At 45.5% G+C, this 22,181-nt stretch overlaps 1 protein-coding gene across 1 annotated transcript in view; it reads right to left on the reverse strand.

The window, feature by feature from the left end:
• Positions 1 to 21,958, reverse strand: part of LOC115075943 (phospholipase A2 inhibitor and Ly6/PLAUR domain-containing protein-like) — a 39,240-nt gene extending 17,282 nt beyond the window's left edge. Inside the window, exons 1-3 of the mRNA XM_029576919.1 lie at positions 21,840 to 21,958; positions 8,078 to 8,194; positions 5,706 to 5,858 (exon numbers count right to left, since the gene is read on the reverse strand). Of these exons, the coding sequence (XP_029432779.1) occupies positions 5,706 to 5,858; positions 8,078 to 8,194; positions 21,840 to 21,891 (322 nt within the window). The 5' untranslated portion in view covers positions 21,892 to 21,958. The remainder of the gene's footprint in view (positions 1 to 5,705; positions 5,859 to 8,077; positions 8,195 to 21,839) is intronic.
• Positions 21,959 to 22,181: the final 223 nt, after the last annotated feature.

Genomic DNA, 22,181 nt, shown 5'->3' on the forward strand with positions numbered 1-22,181 from the left:
AAAGATTTTAGTTATTTAATTTGATTTTTAGTGTGCTGGATCACTGACATAGATCTTACAGATTACAATAAACGAAAACCTTCCAGGTTACGCATGTATAACAATAACAAGAAAAAACAATTAAAGCAACGTTTAAAATCAGAGCCCCAAGTTTCCTGCAGCAGATCTTTCATGATTCTGTGGCAAGAGTTTCTAGTTTAAAGGACTCAGATGGTAATGTTTACAGAGGTGCGCGGGCGCAGATTTGCCCGTGTTCATCAGCCCGTGCCCAGGGACTCTGCCATTTTATAACATACACAAGTTTATGTTGTAAAATAGCCTGACCGCACGCCCCTGTGTCTGCAGTTTTAAGTGGACACGTGCCTATGCATGTAAATGCTGCTTCTACCATTGTAACTGGGGGATATTAATACACATGAATGCCAACACAACCACCACTTTTTCCAGTTTGATCCCAATTTTCCCCAGATAGGGGATAGGACTTTGAATCCTCCCTAGTTAAATAGCCTCCTTTCTTCCCTGTTAGCTCCTATCTTTACAACCCAGCTGATCTGCCTATATTATTTTGTTTTATTACTTTCACACCATCCATAGCAGAAGTAAAGTTACGTGGCATGGGACCCTGGTGCACGCTAGTGCGTGTATGTATTTACACACAAATTTCAAATAGAAATCCAGGGTCGCTCATGCCACGCCCAGACCATAACCAAGCACCATTCCTTTTTTGGAACTTTTCATGTATGTGCGTAGCTGCGAGCACACACGTGTACTTGGGCAGCTTTTAAAATTTTCACAGCACACATCACCCAGTTTTGTCATGTGCGGGCTCTTAAAATTCACCTTTTAGGATTTTCTTGAAAGCCATGTCATTCTTTAATCTGTATATAAATTTTACCAAGTACAAAAATTTATCAAGTTAAGACATATAAGTTACACACTTTTAGCTATGAAATGTCACTTTTGTTTTGAATTAAAATAGTGCAACCATCCTTTTCTTATTTTCTTGAGAAAGTCCTCATTGCCATGAAATATGGCGTTGTCCTTTCGTGGTTTACAAACTGCCTAAAAGACAGGAAACAGAGAGTAGGATTAAATGGGCAGTTTTCTCAGTGGAAGGGAGTGGGCAGTGGAGTGCCTCAGGGATCTGTATTGGGACCCTTACCTTTCAATATATTTTGTAAATGATCTGGAAAGAAATACGACGCGTGAGGTAATCAAATTTGCAGATGATACAAAATTGTTCAGAGTAGTTAAATCACAAGCCGATTGTGATAAATTGCAGGAAGACCATGCGAGACTGGAAAATTGTGCATTGAAATGGCAAATGGAGTTTAATGGGGATAAGTGCAAGGTGATGCATATAGGGAAAAATAACCCATGCTACAGTTACACAATGTTAGGTTCTATATTAGGTGCTACCACCCAAGAAAGAGATCTAGGTGTCATAGTGGATAACACATTGAAATCGTCTGCTCAGTGTGCTGCGGCAGTCAAAATAGCAAACAGAATGTTGGGAATTATTAGGAAGGGAATGGTGAATAAAACAGAAAATGTCATAATGTCTCTGTATCGCTCCATGGTGAGAACGCACCTTGAATACTGTGTACAATTCTGGTCACCGCATCTCAAAAAAGATATAATTGCGATGGAGAAGATACAGAGAAGGGTGACCAAAATGATAAAGGGAATGGAACAGCTCGCCTATGAGGAAAGACTAAAGAGGTTAGGGCTGTTCAGCTTGGAGAAGAGACGGCTGAGGGGGGATATGATTGGGGTGTTTAAAATCATTAGAGATCTAGAATGGGTAGATGTGAATCGGTTATTTACTCTTTCAGATAATTCAAAGACTAGGGGGCACTCCATGAAGTTAGCATGTGGCACATTTAAAACTAATTGGAGAAAGTTCTTTTTCACTCAACGGACAATTAAACTCTGGAATTTGTTGCCAGAGGATGTGGTTAGTGCATTTAGTATAGCTGTGTTTAAAAAAGGATTGGATAAGTTCTTGGAGGAGAAGTCCATTACCTGCTATTAAGTTGACTTAGAAAATAGCCACTGCTATTACTATAAACAGTAATATGAAATAGACTTAGTTTTTGGGTACTTTCCAGGTTCTTATGGCCTGGATTGGCCACTGTTGGAAACAGGATGCTTGGCTTGATGGACCCTTGGTCTGACCCATTATGGCATGTTCTTATGTTGTTTGTTCTAACTTGATGGAGTGCCCCCTAGTCTTTCTATTATCTGAAAGAGTAAATAACCGATTCACATCTTGTTGCAGTCCAGGAAGCTGCAGACCAGGAGTGAACCCTTGGGCCGAACTACCCCAAGATAGGGCAGGTCAGGAGGCGGAGCCACAGGCAGAGGTCTTCACCCGGGAACCAGGAACCCCCCAGGAGGAGCCCGTAGGGTCCTAGATCCTTGGGACTTAGGAGCACAGTGTAAGTCTCTATAGTAGCAGAAGGCCTGGGCAGAGAGTAAGGTATGGTAGTCCAGTAGACTGGGGCTAGTGGGGTCCAGCGGTGCTGGAGCAGAAGGTGAGCAGATACAGAGTCCTTAGCGTGCTGTGCACTGAAGCAAGCTGTGAGCAGGAACGGAGTCTGTAGCGTGCTGAGAACTGGAATAGACTGTGAGCAGGAACGGAGTCTGTAGCGTGCTGTGAGGTGGAGCAAGCTGTGAGCAGGAACGGAGTCTGTAGCGTGCTGAGAACTGGAACAGACTGTGAGCAGGAACGGAGTCTGTAGCGTGCTGTGAGCTGGAGCAAGCTGTGAGCAGGAACGGAGTCAGTAGTGTGCTGTGACCTGGAGCAACCTGTGAGCAGGAATGGAGTCTGTAGCGTGCTGAGAACTGGAACAGACTGTGAGCAGGAACGGAGACGAACCCAAGTCAGGCTGGCAGCCGGCTGGAGCGAAACAGGCACGAGCAAGGTCGGTGGCCTGCGGCAAGCAGAAGCGGAGTCAGGAACAGGCTGAGGTCGATGGCAGGCGGCAGACAGAAGCGGAGTCAGGAACAGGCTGAAGTCAATGGCAGGCGGCAGGCAGAAGCAGAGTCAGGAACAGGCTGAAGTCAATGGCAGGCGGCAGGCAGAAGTGGAGTCAAGAACGAGCTGAAGTCAAGTCAGGAACGTGGAACAAGTGAAGCGCAACTTAGAACTACTATCCAGTAGCGACCCTCGTTGCAAGGCAATGAGATGGAAACCGAACGCCGGTTAAATCGGGCTTGGAGCGCGGCGTCGTTAACCCGGGTGGGGCCCGACTTCCGGTGGCTGTGCGTCCATAGGGGCGGATTTTCAGCGCCCTGCTCGCCTAAATCCGCCCAAAACCGGGCGGATTTAGGCGAGCAGGGCCCTGCGCGCCGGTAAGCCTATTTTACATAGGTCTACCGGCGCGCGCAGACCCCGGGACTCGCGTACGTCCCGGGGTTTTTGGAGGGGGGCGGGCCCGGTCGACGCGGCGTTTCGGGGGCGTGTCGGCCGCGTTTTGGGGGCGGGTACGGGGCGTGGCTACGGCCCGGGGGCGTGGCCGCGCCCTCCGTACCCGCTCCCAGGTCGCGGCCCGGCGCGCAGCAGGCCCGCTGGCGCGCGGGGATTTACGTCTCCCTCCGGGAGGCGTAAATCCCCCGACAAAGATAAGGGGGGGGTGTAGACAGGGCCGGGTGGGTGGGTTAGGTAGGGGAAGGGAGGGTAAGGTGAGGGGAGGGCAAAGGAAAGTTCCCTCCGAGGCCGCTCCGATTTCGGAGCGGCCTTGGAGGGAACGGGGGGAGGCAGCGCGGCTCGGCGCGCGCAGGCTATACAAAATCGATAGCCTTGCGCGCGCCGATCCAGGATTTTAGTGGATACGCGCGGCTCCGCGCGTATCTACTAAAATCCAGCGTACTTTTGCTTGAGTCTGATGCGCAAGCAAAAGTAGGCTGATCGCGCTTCTTTTAAAATCTACCCCATAGTGCGCGTTCTCACGCGCACGTGTGGCGGCAGGGAGATGAGCCGGCAATGGCGGACGTCCTGAAGGGTCAGCAGAGCCGCGAGAGCGGCGTTTCCACCACTGTAGGTAAGCGCAGTGCAGAGCGGGTAGAGGGGAAGCGGTGGAGACCGCAACACATCTACCCATTGTGATAATAAAATTTATTAGGGGCATCTGTTTAGTGGAAATTTACCAGAAGGGTTCCATGAGGCACTGCTAGATCTTGAGGTCATCTCTGAAACTGCCTCAAGTTTAGATACCAGAAGAAATAGTGTATCTCTTTGTAATTTTAGACACCACAATGAAGAGTTATAAAGATGCAAGTCTTCAAGGTTAGCTAGTGTTCCCAAGGCACTTAGGAATGTTAATGTAAGCAAATTTTTCTTTTCACCTTCTGATCCTAAATCAAAGGAAAATCAAAGGAAAATTATATTTAAGTCCAGTTAATTGGATATCTGATTAAGTCAGTCTCTCAAACTTTGGAGCTGACTTCCTTATGCGCATAAGAAATATAGCTTTTATCATGAGAAATACACTGTCTCTGTGTCCTTGGTAAACCTTTTTCATTGCAGATGGTACATTGTTCCAGGAATCAAAGAAGGGATGCTGGCATGAAGGAGGGCAGCCGGAGAGGATGCCAGCTGACCTGAAGCAGAACAGCACAGCCCGAGGGCCCTTCTCTCGATTCGAATGGAATACAGGACACAAGATCCCTGAAGGTATTTTTAATTTTTTTCTCTTTTTTTTTGTGCTATACCATTTGTATTGCACTAACACTGAGACCTTTAAGGGATATGTGCTTACTTATTGTTTTTGCACTATTATGTGGAGACTAGTGTGTTCCTCTGAATTACAAAGCAGTCAGAATTACAAGGTAATGGTCTGAGATAGCCGGCAGATTAATACAGGGAGCAGGAAAGGAATTTAGGGAGTTGGTCTCCTGGAAAAAAATACCGGGTCCGGTGGAATACAGGGAGATGAATTTCCTGGGAATTCTGATATTCCCAGCCTCCTCCTTAATTCCACTTTTTTGAGAAGCCATATCCACCTATCTCCACTCCTCTGAAACCATACTTGATTTCAAAGAAATGTTTGAAGATCCAACAGTGGAACTGCCAGAACTTCCCTCCCTTAATATACTTGGATGTATTCTGACTGGCACCATTAGTGAATCTACTTTACAATTGATCCTCATGTTTTTTTACTGCCCAGCAAAACTATACATCACTTTAGGAGTCAAGTTGCTGAGTCCTTTCCTTTATTGTCAGCTCCAGACAAAGCACCCTGAGCTTTGCATTCTATTGCATGTCATTTTCTGAGCAGATACCAGCTATATGGAGTTGGAAATTAGCCCCAGCTGCTTGTTTGCCTCAGGGCCAGCTAACGTCACTTTGAATACCGGATCTGGAGGGACAGGAAGGACTGGGGAACACTCCTGCCCCATTTCGACTTAGGAGACACCAAGGATGGGATAAAAGACAAGCGGGTGGGGGCGGGGTGGAAGGTGACCTACAAGAAGACTTGAAGGGTGCATTTTTAAATATTGGGAGCACAGTTGTTTATTTTTCATTGAAAAACTAAAAGCAATTACCCACAACAAATTGAGGCTTTTTACATTTGTTTAGTTTGATTTCTTTAGAAAAAACATTGTGCATCCATCATAGAATTTCATCCCAATGAATCTAGCAGGTAACCTGCTTAGTTAGCCAGCTAGGTCCATTTGAAAATCTATCTCTGAGTCCTTACTTGTGACAGGTCCACTGTTACAGTTGTCTTCATTGCAACATAAATTGAAGGCATCATAGGAAAATATACCGCCATTGAAACAGAATGGAGTTCTACAGGGAAATGGGTCGTATTCTTTACACCCTTTCTTAATTGACATACGCACATCATTTCCTATGGAAACAAGAAAATATTTGTAAGAGGTCATACTTTGCAAAATTCACAAGATTGATGATACACTTGTATGGCGCACCTTGGGTCTGCCACGAGATCCCTGCTTAAAACCTTAGAGGTAAAATGTAAGACCCGTGTGTGAGTGCACATGTGCGTCATTTGCCAGTGTGTGTACATGGACATGGAGATTTTATAACCTACGCACAAGTTATGATATCGGCTATACGCTCATACATGTGCACATGATTTTATATTGATGTACGCATCTGCGTGCGTATGGCAACGCGAGCCCGCAAGTGGGGGGAATTTTAGTAGCTACGCACAAGTTATGATATCGGCTATACGCGCATACATGTGCACATGATTTTATATTGATGTACGCATCTGCGTGCGTATGGCAACGCGAGCCCGCAAGTGGGGGGAATTTTAGTAGTTACGTACACCGAAGCAATTACCTGTTTCCTCAGTTTGTTCCCACTTTGCCTTAGTAAAGGAGAGGACTAGCTGAACCCCCTAGGTAATTTGCCTCCCTTTTAACCTATTAGCCCCCAAGCCCTAAAACCTTACTGACTAGCCTAGTTTTTGTTTGTTACACAACTTACATGCCGTCCCCAGCAGAAGTCACGTGGCTCTGGACACCGGCACGCGGTGGTGTGCGTAAATACCCGCAAACTTCATGGAGCAGTTCTGACCCACTCATGCTCCTCCCAGACCACACTAATGCCCCACCCTTTTTGGTGGAAAAAAATATATGCGCATAACGGGAGATAGGCATGTACCTGCACGGGTTTCCAAATCCATGCGGTGTGCAGCGGGCTGAGTCACGTGCATATCTCCCAGCTTTGGCACACGTAGGGCTTTTAAAATGAACCAGTTTACATCTCTGAGCCTTCCATCCCTCTCTGCCCCTCCTAACCTGGAGGATTTGGATAGGATGCCTCATCCTTTTTGGTACAGCCAGTTTAGGAATCTTTGCAATCATTTACTGCAGAGCAGAGAGGATGCAGTTTTCCATTCCCTGAAGAGGTCTCCCAGCCTGGTTGTGAATTTTATTTTGGAAGAGGTTCCTCTCTCTTTGCATGCCCTGCCAGAGGGTCATCCTTTATTTAGTTGCAATGGCACAGACTTTTGCCAGATTCCCCCTTGGGAAATCTCGTAAAGGGGCTGCAGACCTGTGAGCCTACTCTAGTGACAGTACCTGCAGCATGAGATTATTTATGGCCAAAATGTCTCCTGTTTTTCAAGAAGGGATGGCTTTGGAGACCTTGCTCACTTTGGAGCAGGCTCCTCCCAACACAAAGGACAAGAGCTGAGGACCTGTGAGCATTAATCTACTCCCTAGCGGGGCAAGCACCAGTGATAGTGAAGCAGCAGTCACCGAGAGATTTCTCAGAGAACAAGTATTCAGATATTGTTTTGTGGGGAGGTTCTGCACAGGGCTCCAGGGCTGGGATAGCCTGGTTCTCACTTCCTAAAGGCTTTTCCTGCAAGAGAAGTCACCAGTACCAACATCAGGAAAGGAGGATCAAGATTCTGGAATTTCCCACTCGGATCTCCACCTTATGGGACCAGGACAGGTTGGGTGATGGTGAATAAACTGGACTCAGGTAGGACTTTTCATATTTGAGAGGACCTCGCCAATAGGATTCCCATTTGGCACACTGGGAAAACTTTGTGCATTTTAAAATCACCATGGGAAGCTTTACGCAGATACCGGAGATAAAGGACACCTACCCAGAAGAGAAAAAACACCTTTGTACATCAGTCAGCTGTAAATTCATCTTTACTAAAAAATGGACTTTAATTATTACCTAATCAGTAAACATTTAATACACAGTGCCTAGTTTGTCTCAGCATCTCATACCCTGGGGTGCAGCAGCTAACACCACACAAAGAGAAAGACACCATCGCCTGGGCAATAAGTGAGAGCTTCCCCACAAAATGGATGCACCCTTGGGACAGAGAGTCAGCATGGGAAGAGTGCCAGCCGGATGCACGACCCGAAGAGTAAAGATACGTTTGGGTGTCCTTGGGACTTAAATCCCCCCAGCATGAGGGACACATGCTTGTGTATAATTGGAAAAAAAGAGGTTAATATTTCATTTTTGAGAACCTTTAATTGGATATATAAGTTGCATTTTGGGGACTATTGATCAAAGCAGGGACCTAGAACCTAACCAGAAATGGAACAGCCTTCACCTGAAAGCCACGGCACTCACCCACTGTGTTATTTTCCAGCCTTGTCATACACATTTCGCCCTCGTTGCAGATCTCAGAGATAGGTGAGCATTCAACTCCAGTAGTATTCAAGCACTTATGGCAATTCAGAGAGAGTCCTGAGAAAAAGGAGAAAACATGTTATATACACACTGCCAAATTCCAGTCATCTTCCTTCTCTTCTCATCTCCTCCCTATATCACACCTGCACCCTTCTTTCTTCAGCACCTCACCCTTTCTTCCCTTATCCTACAATACAATCTTAGACAAAAAACAGTTCTTCAAATTCCACAGGAAAGAAAAGAATTTAGCACAGGATCCCAGGGTCTTCCCTTAAAGGACTTTATATCTTCAGCCTCAACAGGAAAAGGTTGCAGAATCCCCTTTTCTAGCTCTCAGTTACTCACTAGTGGCAGGCTTGTAAATCGTAACTCTCCAGTTTCTAGATTAGATTCCTCCTTCATCCTAACTTTACCGCTCATAAAGCAGATCCAGTGATCCCTAGGGTAGAGCCCAGTCCCTTGATTGCTTCCCCCCTAGTGCCTGAGTCACCATTTAGAGTGGTAGCCTACTCACCATCCCTTTAGAGGTTGGACCCTCTGGTCACTTCTAACTGACCACTTCTCCTCCTGAACCTCCCATCTCTGGAATGTTCTCAATGATTAGGCAGAATGACACCGAGCTGGCTTAGTACATATTTCCTCCCAAGATCTACATCTTTATTCCTTTACCTCTCCACCCATTACACTAAGCTCTAAAATAGATCAAGTCTCTTCCTCATTCTTCTAAGTTCCCTCCTACAGTTCTTCATCCTAATCCTTCTCTCTCTTTCCAGTTCTTCTTTTCTCACCTTCATCCCACCTTGCTCACTGCTATGGACTTCTTTCCTCCCACCCACTTTCTTGCTTCCCCATAAACACACAGCCTCCTATCTTATACTCACACACACAAACTCCCAAACACACAACTTCCTCTCTCATACATACATGCACACCTCCAAACAAACAGCCTCCTCTCTTATATTCACACACAAACACACAACCAAACACACAACCCTGCCCCAGTGAGGACCTCAGCTCCGACCTATCCAAAGCCCTCTCCAACCTCAACTGCTCCAACCCTGAGGACGCAATAAACTCATGGAGCACCATTACCAGTGACATAGCAAACAAATTATGCCCCATCGCCACATGCAACCTGAACTCTTCCAAAGACCTAAAACCATGGTACACTTCGGATCTTAAGCGCTTAAAAAATAATCTCAGACAAAAAGAAAGAGCATGGCATAAGGACCCTTCACCCCATAAGACATCCTCATTCAAATCAGCATTACATCATTACAGAACCTCCACCCTCAATGCCAAACGCGACTTTCACGCTAAAAAGATTCACAATTACATATACAACCCTAGAGCCCTCTTCGCCTATGTCTCTGAACTTACAAAACCAGTCATCCCAGACAAAGAGGCAAGCAGTAAATGCGAAGAACTGGCACTATACTTTCATAACAAAATATCAAACATACTTCTAAGATTCTCCCCAGATCCCCAACCCCCCTCCCTAGGCCCACTCCTCACCACCACTTCCCTCAATTCTCTTGACCTCACATCCTCCCTCGAAATAGCCTCAATCCTTAAAAAAAATTAGCCCTGCCACCCACCCATCCGACACTGTTCCCAGTAAAGCCCTCCTTACAATTCCTGATACCATAGCCAAACCCTTGGCTGATATCATCAACAGCTCCCTATCCTCAGGCATAGTCTTCAACTCCCTCAAACATGCCGCCGTCAAACCCCTCCTAAAAAAACCATCCTTAGACCAGAGAGACCCAGCCAACTTTCGCCCCATATCCAATCTCCTCCTCATATCAAAAATTATGGAAAAGGTAGTCAACACTCAACTTTCAGATACCTGGAAGAAAACAAAATCCTGCACTCCTCCCAATTCGGCTTCTGCAAGCACCTCAACACAGAAACCCTCCTTCTCTCCCTCACCGACTTCCTTTTCAGAGGCATGGACTATGGTTGTTGCTACATACTAGCCCTCCTGGACATCTCTGCTGCCTTTGACACTATAAGCCATAATCTCCTCCTCACTCGCCTAGCCCACATTGGCCTCTCAGGCACCGCACTCCTTTGGTTCACATCATACCTCACTAATAGAAAATTCTCAGTCAGAATTGGTAACTCTGAATCTGCCCACCACGCCCTCTCCCAGGGAGTCCCCCAAGGCTCCTCCTTCCACCCTTTTCAACTTACCCCCCTCTGTCAACTCCTATCAGACCTCGGCCTAAAAAATCTTCCTATACGCTGACGATGTACAAATCATCATACCTATCCATGAAATCCTCACAAACACGCTGGATCACTAGAAAAATTGCCTTGAGTCCATCAATGCTCCTCCTCTCTAACCTTCAGCTAAACACATCCAAAATGGAGCTACTCCTCATCTCTCAACACTCACCCCCTAAACTCGCCATTGCTAATGATCCTGCTTATGACTTCTTCAGCAGGCAACCCAGTGGACGAAACCTCGGGGTTCAAATTGAACAACAACTGAACCTAAAAAAACATATCAACCTAATCCTCAAGGAAGGTTTCTTTAAACTCAACATCATGAAAAAATTAAAACCACTACTTCTTGCCAGCGACTTTCGCACCGTCATTCAAGCCACCCTTTCAGCAAAAATGGATTACTGCAACTCCCTCTTCCTAGGCCTCCCCTACTCTTCAATAAAACCCCTTCAAATGCTGCAGAATGCAGTAGCAAGAACCATATCTAACGCCTGTAAATATGACCACATCACGCCTCTCCTCAAAAACTTGCACTGGCTGCCGATCCCCTCTCGCATCATATATAAAACCCTATCTCTGACCCACAAATCTCTACATACGCACAACTCTAACTAGCTCATTGATGCTTTCTGCCCCTCACAATCTAACAAACCTACCAGAGCTTCCAACAATGGGACCCTCCACGTGCCCTCACTAAAAAAGGCACACCTCTCCTCCACAAGGAACCGAGCCTTGTCCATTGCTGGTCCCACACTCTGGAACTCCCTACCTCACAACCTACGACTTGAGACATGCACCGCTAAATTCAGAGCCAACTTAAAAACCTGGCTCTTCAAACAAGCCTATCAGTAGTAATTTCCCCTCTCCCGGCCAACGTCCTCTTATACAAAATCTTGGTTACTTATATTTAACCCAATGTTTATTTCGTTAACTCTTAAGTTGTTCTTGAGTTGCCTCGCTCCATTGTATTTTTCTCACCTTTGACCTAGCCGTTCCTTTACGCTCCCCCCCCCCCCGACCCTGTTCTATGTATTTTCCATCCTGCATGTTTGATGTAAACCGATATGATGTCCCCACTAATATCGGTATAGAAAAATTACTAAATAAATAAATAAATAAAACTTCCTCTCTCATTCACACATGCACACCTCCAAACACACAGCCTCCTCTCTTATACACATGTGGTCCCTCCTCTCTCATACACACTTGCACACTTCCAAATACACAGCCTCCTCTCTTATACACACGTGGTCCCTCCTCTCTCATACACACATGCACACCTCCAAACGCACAGCCTCCTCTCTCATACACACATGCACACCTCCAAACACACAGCCTCCTCTCTTATACACTTGTGGTTCGCTGTCCCTTCTCTCTCAAACACAGATTCACAGTCCCAAAAACACAGCCTCCTCTCTTATACACACGTGGTCCCCCCTCTCTCATACACACATGCACACCTCCAAACACACAGCCTCCTTTCTTATACACACGTGGTCCCTCCTCTCTCATGCACACCTCCAAACGCACAGCCTCCTCTCTCATACACATATGCACACCTCCAAATACACAGCCTCCTCTCTTATACACTCGTGGTCCCTCCTCTCTCATGCACAACTCCAAACACACAGCCTCCTCTCTCATACACACTTGCACACCTCCAAACACACAGCCTCCTCTCTTATACACACGTGGTCCCTCCTCTCTCATGCACACCTCCAAACGCACAGCCTCCTCTCTCATACACACATGCACACCTCCAAACACACAGCCTCCTCTCTTATACACACGTGGTCCCTCCTCTCTCATACACACTTGCACACCTCCAAATGCACAGCCTCCTCTCTCATACACTTGTGGTTCACTGTCCCTTCTCTCTCAAACACAGATGCACAGTCCCAAACACACAGCCTCCTGTCTCAGACAGAGATGGTTCACTGTCCCTTTCCTTAAAACCTTCCCAGCTTTTCATATATCTCCCTTGTGCCTCCTGTCTCTTAATATCCTGTCCTTCTCCTCTGTGCACTCCTCTCTTGTGTAGCCCTCCTGTCTTTAGCCCCCTCCCTCCCCATGCTCTTATCTTTTTCTCCCTCCTTCTTCCCTCCTCCCCAGTGCCTTCCTCTTCCTCCTTTCCTCTTGTGACCCCCATTCTCCTTTGTGTCTCTTCCTTCTCTTCCCTTCCTCATCTTTCTCTTCCTTCCTTTCCCCATCTGTCTCTCCCATTGTGCCTCTCACATTCCCTGTGACCTTCCTTACAATCCACCTATGTGCCTCTTTCATCCCTATGTGGCCATCTTCCTGTCCCTCTGCTTTTCACTGTGCCCCCTCTGTCTTTCCCCTTTCCCCATCCTGTGACTCTGACTGTCTCTTTCTCCATCTTCCCCTCCTCTGTGACTGTATCCCTTGGCTGGCTCACTGCAGCCCCTCTCTCAGGTCTTAGCCCAGCACTCAGTGAGGGAGGGGGAGGGACCCAGAGGGCATTGCCGCAGAGATCTGTGGAGCCACTGGGAACTGAGAGACCTGCCGGACCCTCCTCCTCTACCCATCCCATCCAATCACAACACAGGAACGGAGGCAAAAGCAGTCAGGAACCAGCTCAGCTCTGGGTTCTGTCTTCCCCTGTAATCAGGAAGTTGTGGGAAAGAGGAGCCTCTTACAAAAACCGGATTTTCAGTGTCTAGTCAGTACTTCTGATCGGACACTGTACAGCATATCTGAAAACCTGGCTGTCTGGTCCAAAACTGGGCAGTGGGCAACCCTACATAAGAAAGAAAATGCCATACTGGGTCAGACCAAGGGTCCATCAAGCCCAGCATCCTGTTTCCAACAGTGGCCAATCCAGGCCACAAGAACCTGGCAAGTACCCAAAAACTAAGTCTATTCCATGTAACCATTGCTAATGGCAGTGGCTATTCTCTAAGTGAACTTAACAGCAGGTAATGGACTTCTCCTCCAAGAACTTATCCAATCCTTTTTTAAACACAGCTATACTAACTGCACGAACCACATTCTCTGGCAACAAATTCCAGAGTTTAATTGTGCGTTGAGTAAAAAAGAACTTTCTCCGATTAGTTTTAAATGTGCCCCATGCTAACTTCATGGAGTGTCCCCTAGTCTTTCTACTATCCGAAAGAGTAAATAACCGATTCACATCTACCCGTTCTAGACCTCTCATGATTTTAAACACCTCTATCATATCCCCCCTCAGTCGTCTCTTCTCCAAGCTGAAAAGTCCTAACCTCTTTAGTCTTTCCTCATAGGGGAGTTGTTCCATTCCCCTTATCATTTTGGTAGCCCTTCTCTGTACCTTCTCCATCGCAATTATATCTTTTTTGAGATGCGGCGACCAGAATTGTACACAGTATTCAAGGTGCGGTCTCACCATGGAGCGATACAGAGGCATTATGACATTTTCCGTTTTATTCATCATTCCTTTTCTAATAATTCCCAACATTCTGTTTGCTTTTTTGACTGCCGCAGCACACTGAACCGACGATTTCAATGTGTTATCCACTATGACACCTAGATCTCTTTCTTGGGTTGTAGCACCTAATATGGAACCCAACATCGTGTAATTATAGCATGGGTTATTTTTCCTTATATGCATCACCTTGCACTTATCCACATTAAATTTCATCTGCCATTTGGATGCCCAATTTTCCAGTCTCACAAGGTCTTCCTGCAATTTATCACAATCTGCTTGTGATTTAACTACTCTGCACAATTTTGTGTCATCTGCAAATTTGATTATCTCACTCGTCGTATTTCTTTCCAGATCATTTATAAATATATTGAACAGTAAGGGTCCCAATACAGATCCCTGAGGCACTCCACTGTCCACTCCCTTCCACTGAGAAAATTGCCCATTTAATCCTACTCTCTGTTTCCTGTCTTTTAGCCAGAGTGCAATCTACGAAAGGACATCGCCACCTATCCCATGACTTTTTACTTTTCCTAGAAGCCTCTCATGAGGAACTTTGTCAAACGCCTTCTAAAAATCCAAGTATACTATATCTACCGGTTCACCTTTATCCACATGTTTATTAACTCCTTCAAAAAAGTGAAGCAGATTTGTAGGCAAGACTTGCCCTTGGTAAAGCCATGCTGACTTTGTTCCATTAAACCATGTCTTTCTATATGTTCTGTGATTTTGATGTTTAGAACACTTTCCACTATTTTTTCCTGGCACTGAAGTCAGGCTAACCGGTCTGTAGTTTCCCGGATCGCCCCTGGAGCCCTTTTTAAATATTGGGGTTACATTTGCTATCCTCCAGTCTTCAGGTACAATGGATGATTTTAATGATAAGTTACAAATTTTTACTAATAGGTCTGAAATTTCATTTTTTAGTTCCTTCAGAACTCTGGGGTGTATACCATCTGGTCCAGGTGATTTACTACTCTTCAGTTTGTCAATCAGGCCTACCACATCTTCTAGGTTCACCGTGATTTGATTCAGTCCATCTGAATCATTACCCATGAAAACCTTCTCCATTACGGGTACCTCCCCAACATCCTCTTCAGTAAACACCGAAGCAAAGAAATCATTTAATCTTTCCACGATGGCCTTATCTTCTCTAAGTGCCCCTTTAACCCCTCGATCATCTAACGGTCCAACTGACTCCCTCACAGGCTTTCTGCTTCGGATATATTTTAAAAAGTTTTTACTGTGAGTTTTTGCCTCTACAGCCAACTTCTTTTCAAATTCTCTCTTAGCCTGTCTTATCAATGTCTACATTTAACTTGCCAATGTTTATGCTTTATCCTATTTTCTTCTGTTGGATCCTTCTTCCAATTTTTGAATGAAGATCTTTTGGCTAAAATAGCTTCTTTCACCTCCCCTTTTAACCATGCCGGTAATCGTTTTGCCTTCTTTCCACCTTTCTTAATGTGTGGAATACATCTGGACTGTGCTTCTAGAATGGTATTTTTAACAATGACCACGCCTCTTGGACATTTTTTACTTTTGTAGCTGCTCCTTTCAGTTTTTTTCTAACAATTTTTCTCATTTTATCAAAGTTTCCCTTTTGAAAGTTTAGCACGAGAGCCTTGGATTTGCACACTGTCCTTTTCCAGTCATTAAATCAAATTTGATCATATTATGATCACTATTGCCAAGTGGCCCCACCACCGTTACCTCTCTCACCAAGTCCTGTGCTCCACTGAGAATTAGATCTAAAATTGCTCCCTCTCTCGTCGGTTCCTGAACCAATTGCTCCATAAAGCTATCATTTATTCCATCCAGGAACGTTATCTCTCTAGCGTGACCCGATGATACATTTACCCAGTCTATATTGGGGTAATTGAAGTCTCCCATTATTACTGCACTACCAATTTGGTTAGCTTCCCTAATTTCTCTTAGCATTTCACTGTCCATCTCACCATCTTGACCAGGTGGGCGGTAGTATACCCCTATCACTATAGTCTTCCCTGATACACAAGGGATTTCTACCCATAAAGATTCAATTTTGTATTTAGTCTCATGCAGGATGTTTATCCTGTTGGACTCTATGCCATCCCGGACATAAAGCGCCACACCTCCTCCCGACTGCTCCTCTCTGTCATTGCGATATAATTTGTACCCCAGTATAGCACTGATTCCTTTCAGCCACCAGCAAGGTGATCCTCTCCTCTCAGTGTTTCCACTGGAATGTGGGTTACTGAGCTCTTTCCTTCTAATTTATAATGTGCTTCTAAAGTAAATTAGTGCAAAATAATCCCTTAGGAGATGTACACTTCAGTTAGATTTCCTGAGTGACCTTTCAGTTAGATTTCCTGCGTGACCTTTCAGTTAGATTTCCTGAGTGACTCACTGCTGTGCTGATTAACAAAGAATAGCACCTATTCACAAATACACAATAGTACCTATTCACAAAACACACAATCTTCACACTTAGTTAGTCAGCCTGAGTGACTCACAGCTCCCTTGATTAACAAATGTTGTTCCCTATTCAAACCTAATCACACTACCTCAACACCTTTCCAAGGTGAGTAACTGAGCTGAACTATTCAACTTTTTTACTTTGGTATATACTGCTCCTAGCTTATTTCTAGCTTCTGGCTACTTTTTTGTGGGGTTTTTTTTTTTGTTTTTCAATACAATGCACTCAGTTATTATTAAATAAAACACTTAGCTCTTTAAAAGTCTGGAGGACACTTTAATAGTCAGGCAGACTTTTAAAAAATAAACACACTACCTACTGCTACCTTATTGATTGACTAAATACAAACAGTCTAACTTGTTTATTTATTCGCTGCCTACCTACTGCTACCTTATTGACTGACTATTTAAAAATGCAAACAGTCTAACTTGTTTATTCACTGCCTTTCTGACTATTAAAGGCACAAACACACTAAATAATATTCCCAAATAGTTAACTTTGCCCCAATACTTTTAAAAAAGTCAATGTCAATGTCCCAAGCAAAAACTTACTGATTCCTTTCAGCCACCAGCAAGGTGATCCTCTCCTCTCAGTGTTTCCACTAGAATTCTTGTAAATATGCAAGCCCTGGTTCAGAGACTCCTACAAGGGCAGAAGCAGCTGCAGGAAAGTGTCCTGAAGTACCAGAGTCTCTGGACCAACACCTGGGAAAAAGAAGAAGCAGGCAGGGCATGGATAATTGCCAGTCTGGCTAAACTAAAACCAGGGCTGGACAGAACAGCTGGAAACAGAGAAAGTGTCTCAGCTACCCAAATCAGCTGTGACTCTGCTCTACCCTGAAAAGGGACACTGCTCTAGAGGAAGCTGGAAGTAACACGGCAGCTGACATCAGACCGGATTCTGACTGGCAAGTGTTACCAGGGAGCGCTAGAGAGAATGTGCCCTTGGGTCCCTGGCACGATCCCACGCCAAGGGTAGGTGTAGCGTGGGTGGCGAGAGGCAGCCCGACCCCCAGCCAGACCCGCATGCCTCTGGAACCAACTGTGGAGTGTTGGTGATGAACAGTCCTCTGACCGTTCCCGGCCCTTTCGGACCTTCCGCTGGGATGGCAAGAGGCAACAGGCCAGACTCAGGGCGTGGGCAGACAAAGGATCAGGAACAGATGACGAAGACTCGGGAAACACAGACTGTAGATGTAGACTCTGAAGCAAGATACTGTAGACGTAGACTCTGAAACAAGTAGACGTTGGCACTGTCCCTCAGAGCGCCCTACACAGCCAGTACGACCGGTCTGGCCTCGGACCACCCTGTCCCACATCCGCGGGAGCGGAACCAGCGCATGAAAGGAAATATGCTGCACAAAGCAGTCCAGGGTAATGTACTGCACACCGGCAGTCAAAAGCGAACTACTGCACACCGGCAATCTGAAGCAGGAGGCTGCCCACCGGCAGTGTGAAATAGGTTACTGCACACCAGCAGTCAAAAGCAGGTTAAAACATCAGGGTCAGGAACAAACGTCAAGGAACATCATGAAACATCAGGACGTGCAAGACACCGGACACCAAGCTGAAACAGAAATGAAGGCCTGACAGAGCACTGAAAGAGGCGATATTCAGAGATGTGTAACTCCAATGCAAGGCGAAGCATGAGTGTTAGAGCAAAGCTTTTATAGCCCAGGAGCAGGCAACTCACTGGGAGGAGTCCAGATGGGCCGTCCCTCGCTGGCTCTATAAGAGTGGCGAGGAGCCGCGGGCCCGCCCCTTAGGAGAAGGGCGTGGCCCACACAGAGCATCCAGGCTGCAGTGGAGCAGGCCTCGAGTAGGCCCTGAACAACACCGAAGGCTTCCCAGGTCGTGGAGCAGGATCCGGATAGTTGCTCAGGCGAAGCCCTGGCTTCGGAGCGGCCTCCAGAAGGGGGAGGGGACCAGAGAACACGAGACCAGGAACAAGAGACCAAGAGAACACACGACCGGTGAACACGCGACCGACATAAAAAAAACACAAAAGAGGGAGCATGTGAACGGGGAACACGAGAACGGAGAGCGACAAGCGAAACCCGCACACAGCAGGAACAAGCACATCCGCACAACCAAGCGCAACCGCACACAACTGCAACAAGCGCAACTGCAACAAGCGCAACCGCACACAACAGCACCAACAAGTGCCCAGCACAAACAACCGCACACAGCCCAAACAAGCACAAGCGGAAGACAGCACAGATGAGCGATAAGTGGAAGGCAGCACAGACGAGCAAAAGCAGAACAACAGCAGAAACGAGTTCCATGAAGTTAGCATGTGGCACATTTAAAACTAATCGGAGAAAGTTCTTTTTTACTCAGCACACAATTAAACTCTGGAATTTGTTGCCAGAGGATGTGGTTAGTGCAGTTAGTATAGCTGTGTTTAAAAAAGGATTGGATAAGTTCTTGGAGGAGAAGTCCATTACCTGCTATTAAATTCACTTAGAGAATAGCCACTGCCATTAGCAATGGTTACATGGAATAGACTTGGTTTTTGGGTACTTGCCAGGTTCTTAGGGCCTGGATTGGCCACTGTTGGAAACAGGATGCTGGGCTTGATGGACCCTTGGTCTGACCCAGTATGGCATTTTCTTATGTTCTTATGAGCAAAAGGAGGACCACAGCAGAAACGAGCAACAGCAGGACAAGGAACAGAAGACCAGAAACAGGAAACAAGGGAGGGAATCCAGGGTGGGAGCAGGCTATGGCAAAAACATCAGGAGGAGCGCAGGCGCCTCCTGCGGGTCGGGGGAACCAGACAGCTGGCGCCCCCAGCAGGTCAAAGAGAAGAAAACCAGAAAAAAATTTCTGGGTCCAGAAACAAAACAAGAATATTGGGAATTATTAGAAAGGGAATGGTGAATAAAATGGAAAATGTCAAAATGCCTCTGTATCACTCCATGATGAGACCGCACCTTGAATACTGTGTACAATTCTGGTCGCCGCATCTCAAAAAAGATATAATTGCAATGGAGAAGGTACAGAGAAGGGCAACCAAAATAAGGGGAATGGAACAGCTTCCCTATGAGGAAAGACTAAAGAGGTTAGGGCTGTTCAGCTTGGAGAAGAGAAGGCTGAGGGGGGGATATGATAGAGGTGTTTAAAATCATGAGAGGTCTAGAACAGGTAGATGTGAATCGGTTATTTACGCTTTCGGATAATAGAAAGATTCCATGAAGTTAGCATGGGGCACATTTAAAACTAATCGGAGAAAGTTCTTTTTTACTCAACGCACAATTAAACTCTGGAATTTGTTGCCAGAGGATGTGGTTAGTGCAGTTAGTATAGCTGGGTTTAAAAAAGGATTGGATAAGTTCTTGGAGGAGGAGTCCATTACCTGCTATTAAGTTCACTTAGAGAATAGCCACTGCCATTAGCAATGGTTACATGGAATAGACTTAGTTTTTGGGTACTTGCCAGTGTCTTATGGCCTGGATTGGCCACTGTTGGAAACAGGATGCTGGGCTTGATTGACTTTTGGTCTGACCCAGTATGGCATGTTCTTATGTTCTTAAGACATGGGATCTGTAGGTCACCAATGCTGAGCTTCAAGCCCATGAGCAGGTGGTAAACCTCTGGGAGAATAGGACCTGAGAGAGAGAAGAGGCAGTCCGGCAAGAGTGTGCAGAGTTGAATGAAGCACATGTGGAGCTGGCACAGCAGCTAGCAGACTTGTAGCACTGAACCAGCACAAGGTACACGAATGTACCAGAATATAGAAAGAAAGTGGCAATTCTGGAAACCACCATGCAGGTACTACAGAAACAGGTGGCATAGGCAGGGGCCAAATATGAGTGCAGATAAGAACATAAGAACAAAAGAATTGCCATACTGAGTCAGACCAAGGGTCCATGAAGCCCAGTATCCTGTTTCCAACAGTGGCCAATCCAAGTCACAAATTCCTGGCAAGTACCCAAAAATTAAATAAATCTCAAACCACTATTGCTTATTAATTACCGTAATAGCAGTTTATGGATGTAACCTCTAGGAACTTATCCAAACCTTTTTTAAACTCAGTTACACTAACTGCTGAAACCATGATAGGCTTCTAAGAAATCTAAAAAGTCAGGGATAAGAGGTGAAATCCTGTTGTGGATTGCAAACTGGTTAAAAGACAGGAAACAGAGAGTAGGATTAAATGGTCTGTTGTCACAATGGAAACAGTGGAGTGCCTCAGGGATCTGTACTTGGACCGGTGTTTTTTAATATATTTATAAAAGATCTGGAAAGGAATACGACGAGTGAGGGGATCAAATCTGCAGATGACACAAAATTATGCAGGGTTGTTAAATCTCAAGTGGATTGTAATAAATTGCAGGAGGACCTTGCGAGACTGGAAGATTAGGCATCCAAATGGCAGGTAAAATTTAATGTGGACAAATGCAAGGTGCTGCATATAGGGAAAAATAACCTTTGTTGTAGTTACACGATGTTAGGTTCCATATTAGGAGTTACCACCCAGAAAAGAGATCTAGGCATCATAGTGGATAATACATTGAAATCGTCAGCTCAGTGTGCTGTGGCAGTCAAAAAATCAAACAGAATGTTAGAATTTATTAGGAAGGGAATGGCAAATAAAAAGGTGAATGCCTCTGTATAGCTCCATGGTGAGACCACACCTTGAATACTATGTGCAATTCTGGTTGCCACATGTCAAAAAAGATATAGTTACACTGGAGAAAGTGCAGAGAAGGGCAACCAAAATGATAAGGGGCATGGAACAGCTGACTCTCTTATGAGCAAAGGCTAAAGAGGTTAGGGCTGTTCAGCTTGAAGAAGAGACGGCTGAGGGGAAATTTGATAGAGGTCTATAAAATCTTGAAAGGACTTGAACGGGTTAATGTAAATCAGTTATTTACTCTCTCACATAATAGAAGGACATGAAGTTACAAGTAGATCATTTAAAACAAATCAAAGAAAAATGTTTTTCACTCAGTACATACTTAAGCTCTGGAATTCATTAGCAGAGGATGTGGTTAGTGCAGTTAGTGTAATTGGGTTTAAAAAAAGGTGGATAGGTTCCTAGAGGAGAAGTCCATTAACTGCTATTAATCAAGCTGATTTAGGGAATAGCCTCTGCTATTACTGGCATCAGTAGGATGGGATCTTCTTAGTGTTTGGGTACTTGCCAGGTATTTGTAGCTTGGATTGGCCACTGTTGGAAGCAGGATACTGGGATTGATGGACCCTTGGTCTGACTCAGTATGGCAATTTCTTATGTTCTTAATGTTTAGTAAATCATTTGTGTAGTGAGGAAAGGAGGAGGGAGTCTAGAGGAAGAGGACCAGGTGACATGGAGAGTGATCATTAACTTCTAAATTAAAAGAGATAGGAAAAAATGTTATTTTCTATTACTGGCCTTCCTTCCAGTGCAATAGCATCTGACATGATAGACACAGTTTGGTTTTCTTTTTCCAAAGAAACTCACCTGCATGTGTGTAACGTCTCAAGAGTTCATATGGCAAACAGTAATGAACCGACTAAGCTACAAGAAGTAGAAGGGAAGGAATATTAATGGGAATCAGTTTGGGAATGGTAATTTAGGAAGAGAAACCAGGGAAGGTGCCTCACCTGTAACAATCAGAGCAGAGAAGATGCAGATGCTGATGAGAGAAGCCCTCATGGTGCCGGAGAGATGATGGAGCTGGATGCTCTGTGTATGACAGGTTCCGAGCTCACCCTCTGGTCCTCTATAACACCTCTTGCTCAGGATACATTATTTATCCTCTGGGGAACAGGAAGCTCCTGCCTGACCAGGAAGTTCAGATGTGAGAAATGTCTACTGCTGAATATGCAATGTGGCTGTGGCACTTCAAAGACAGTCAGTCATGAAAAGGATCCGCACCACGATAATGAGAGGAGCTTCCCCTCGGTGCCGTGAGAATACTTTTTACCTGATTCTCATTTATTCCT

The sequence above is a fragment of the Rhinatrema bivittatum genome, chromosome 14 (genome assembly GCF_901001135.1).
Source record: "Rhinatrema bivittatum chromosome 14, aRhiBiv1.1, whole genome shotgun sequence".
Lineage (NCBI taxonomy): Eukaryota > Metazoa > Chordata > Amphibia > Gymnophiona > Rhinatrematidae > Rhinatrema > Rhinatrema bivittatum.